This window comes from Macadamia integrifolia, chromosome 14 (genome assembly GCF_013358625.1).
Source record: "Macadamia integrifolia cultivar HAES 741 chromosome 14, SCU_Mint_v3, whole genome shotgun sequence".
Classification (NCBI taxonomy): Eukaryota; Viridiplantae; Streptophyta; class Magnoliopsida; order Proteales; family Proteaceae; genus Macadamia; species Macadamia integrifolia.
In genome coordinates, this window is record NC_056570.1 from 28,963,367 (window position 1) to 28,967,056 (window position 3,690).

The 3,690-nt window shown below is 38.3% G+C and overlaps 1 protein-coding gene across 1 annotated transcript; it reads right to left on the minus strand.

The window, feature by feature from the left end:
• Positions 1 to 2,477: 2,477 nt before the first annotated feature.
• Positions 2,478 to 3,360, minus strand: LOC122060804. The gene is made up of 3 exons (XM_042623904.1): positions 2,894 to 3,360; positions 2,713 to 2,810; positions 2,478 to 2,593 (listed from the first exon to the last, which is right to left on the minus strand). Exons 1-3 carry the CDS (start codon positions 3,358 to 3,360, stop codon positions 2,478 to 2,480), a joined length of 681 nt encoding a protein of 226 aa, XP_042479838.1.
• Positions 3,361 to 3,690: the final 330 nt, after the last annotated feature.

Below are 3,690 nucleotides of genomic sequence, written 5' to 3' on the forward strand. Positions count from 1 at the left end.
GCTTATGATCTCCCAATCTTTTCGCTTCCATAAATCGTCTTTCCTCGTAAATAATTAAGTACCATACTCTGCATCTCAACTTCCTTCTTTGTTTGTAACTCATCCTTTTCTTCTTCTGTGAGCTTCTTAACTTGTTTCAATATGGCTTGCCAAATATCTTTTACTTCATAGTATGGGGAAACAGAAACCCATGATACAAAATCGATATCATTGTTAACATCTCTTCTCTTGTAAATATTTCGAGCAAGTGCAGTCTTACCTGCTCCTGCTTGAGCCCAAATGGATACAACAACGAGCTGTCCTAGCGGTTCTTCCTTTCTCAAAGACGATGCCAGTTCAAGCCTACCATATCGTCATCTTCTTGAGTTCTCATTAAGATCAGGTCTTCATCTTCTGGACTCTGAATTGTGATCAGTGAGGTTCTATCAGGAAGGTTGTCTAGCTTGACATTGACGTAATCAATTTCATTTTTCAACTTATGGAGAGTTATAATTTGACAGAAGCATCCCATGATCAGCTGAAGAACATTGCACCCATCATATGGTGTTGCATTGTTGACGAAGACTTCTATAACATCCTCAGCCTTAAAGGCCAAGTCTCTGACTTGGGTTACCCATTCGTCAAATTCTTCTTCTCTATCAGTCATGACATTGGCCTTCTTCAAATCAGAACCAATGTCCTTGAATTTCTTTGCAAGAGATTCCACCTCTTCCTTCACTTCATGGAGAAATGTAGCTTCCTTTATTAGCAGCTTTGTTAACATCTCTGCTGTGTGCAGGATGCTCTCGGCCTTTTGTTTTTTTCCTCTTTTAGATTACCTCTACAATGTATAGTGTATGAAACCCCAAGGTGGTAGTCAAGTTGGCAAGGGACCTTCGCCTTAGGAAGCGTGAGCTCGACTCCTCTTATTTCTTTGGGACCACTCACACAGGGTGTTTAGTGCTCTTCACTACTTTCAATGACGGTGCAAATCTGTCATGGCCTGTACCCTGAGGGCAGGTTAAGGTTGAAAAACATTGACCCTGGTTAGGGTTGGGTTGGATCTGGGTTGAGGCCTAACCCCAATTTGGGCCTAATTTTAACATTGATTTATATAATAGAAATTTGGGTTATCATCCTATTCTTTTATTCAAAATAATAAAATATGGCTTATTGATTCTTATGATTAGGTGTACTCCTAAACATCTATTATTGTGTTGCACCTTATAATTTTGATTGTGTATTGATCATTTGGTCTATTGGTATTTTTTATTTTTTATTATTTTTTTAATGCATATGACACATATGGTAAAAGCAAGGTCAATTAGGGTTACTCCAATGACAAAAAGTAGTGCCAATTAGGGCTGGGTTGGGTTCGCATGAACCCAATAGGGTTGGCCTAGGTATGAATCAAATAAGGTTGGGTTAGGCTTGGGTTGAGTTTTGAGAACCTAGAGTTGAATTAGGGTTGTAAAAAACCCAGCCCAACCTGACTCTATTTGACCCATAGATATATCTATATTCGATCGAGAACTGATATGAACCAACCCGAATTATATCAATATCGGCCCAAAAAAAAAAGGAGGAGAAGAAGAAGAAGAAGAAGAAGAAGAAGAAGAAGAAGAAGAAGAGGCTACTGGCTACTTTCGATTAAAATCCAAACAAGTATTATCATCCATGTGACTATGGCAACCATAAGTGCAGCAACATTAAAAAGTTGGGGAATTGTTTGTTTAACACGACAATCGAGGGAATATTTCCTTAATTGTTGTGAATTAATTGCATTTCAGTAAAAGTCCACTATCTTATCTTTCCTTAACTGTTTGTGAATCTTATTTAATACTCAATTAATACGCAACTTAGTGGAAAGAGTTATACTCTATTAATTTATGGGTAATTTACAGCGCCACCCCCTGAAGAATGCTAATATTAGAGGGACACCCCCTCTCTTTCACTAAATTGGACTCGGACCTCTTGCCGTCAGTCTCTGTTAACAATCTATGAAAATTGTTAAGAGTCCTTATTTTTATTATTATTATTTTTTTTTGTGCGGGAGTAATGAGTCATTTTTATTGTGGGAAAATGACATGGATTCGGATCTTCTCTAACTTCTAACCCTTTCAATTCTCTTCAACTTTTCACATACATGTTTGGAGCTGCGTGCTAATCACTTGGGGTAGCATGTACTACGTGCATATGAGAGGTTGGGAAAGAGTTAGAGTTGATTCAAATCCGAACAATACGATACCGTCCTTTGCAATAACATAATTCCTTTGTTAGGACACAAATGGAACTTCATGGTGCATATTTGTACATGATTTGCCCATATACGTACCCGAAATATCAAACGCCAACTAATTTTAACATTAGGTAAATTACATCAAAGGTGCCCTGAGTTTGCAAAAAGTATATTTAGGGTTATAAAAATACATTTATTTTCATTTTTACCCCTGCAAGCCGCTGATTGGATATCCCAAACACCAACCCATCACCATCACCTATTGTGATTGTCCCTCTCCTGCAACCCATCTGCAAATGCCACCACACCTTTGTTCCCTTTGCCTGTGACGTCCCGTAAATGCAATTGTAACGCTAACCCACCGTCTTTGCAACTCTAAATTTGTTAATAAGAACCCCAAGTATCAGTTTTCAAACCTAAGGAACCTGAAACATCCTTTTACAAACTCAGCAATATGGACATGATAGAATCCGATTCACGAGAAGGCAAATTACCTTCTACATGTTTACGTATAAGACCTAACTGATGAGAACACAAAGATTGGCTTCTATTGGTGTACCTACATTTTTTCTCTTTTTCTTTCCCAGGAGATCTATACCAATGAAACAGTATCAATCATTTAAACTACATCAATTCAAATTAAGGCTGTAGATGTAAAATCACATCCTCTACTACTTCTTTCCCTTTTTCTTTAACTTCCCCTGTGTCGCTAAACATTTGAGAAGAACCTCCTCAAAATCTTCTTCCTCGCATGGAAATTTCAACCCTCCTTCTTGTTCAAACCCAAATTCCTCCGCTGCCCTCTCCATCAAAACCCTAAACTCAGGTACAGACAGATAAGTTGCCGGAATCACATATCGCCGGAGCTCTGATCCAACATAAACCGCCAGAAAACCACTCGGAACGGTGGCCGGATTCTGTGAAGAAGAAGAAGCTTTCCGGAAGCGAGAAACTTCACTGGAGAGCAATGATTCCTTCGAATTCTCTTCATAATTCAGAATGTAATTTCTCCTCTTAAATGAACACTTTTGCTGCGAAAACATCGACCACAGACGAAAAAGGAGATCTTTTGTAATGATCTGCCGGACTTCGTTCCTCACTAGGCTGGGAATCATGGATGAAGAGCTCCGGCCGTATGTCATTCCGATTTGAATTCTTTCTATCATTCCAATTTAGAAACAGAAAAATTGAATCAGTCTCTGAACAGAAAAGCTAAATATATAAATTCGAAGAAATCATTCAAATAATTATTTTAAATTTCAGGGAAAAAACAGTGAAGAAGGAAGAAGAGGTGGTTTAATTAATTGAGTCGCGGGAGGAAAGAACGTGAATTCTTTCTCCGCAAGGGAAAAAGCAGGGAATGGTGATTTGTTGCTACCATGTCAATTGCCAACCAACACAGATGATGTTTCTGCTAAGGTTTTAGAGAAAATGTTTGTGATAAATTTAGGGTTTCAGTTACTCAAAGAGAA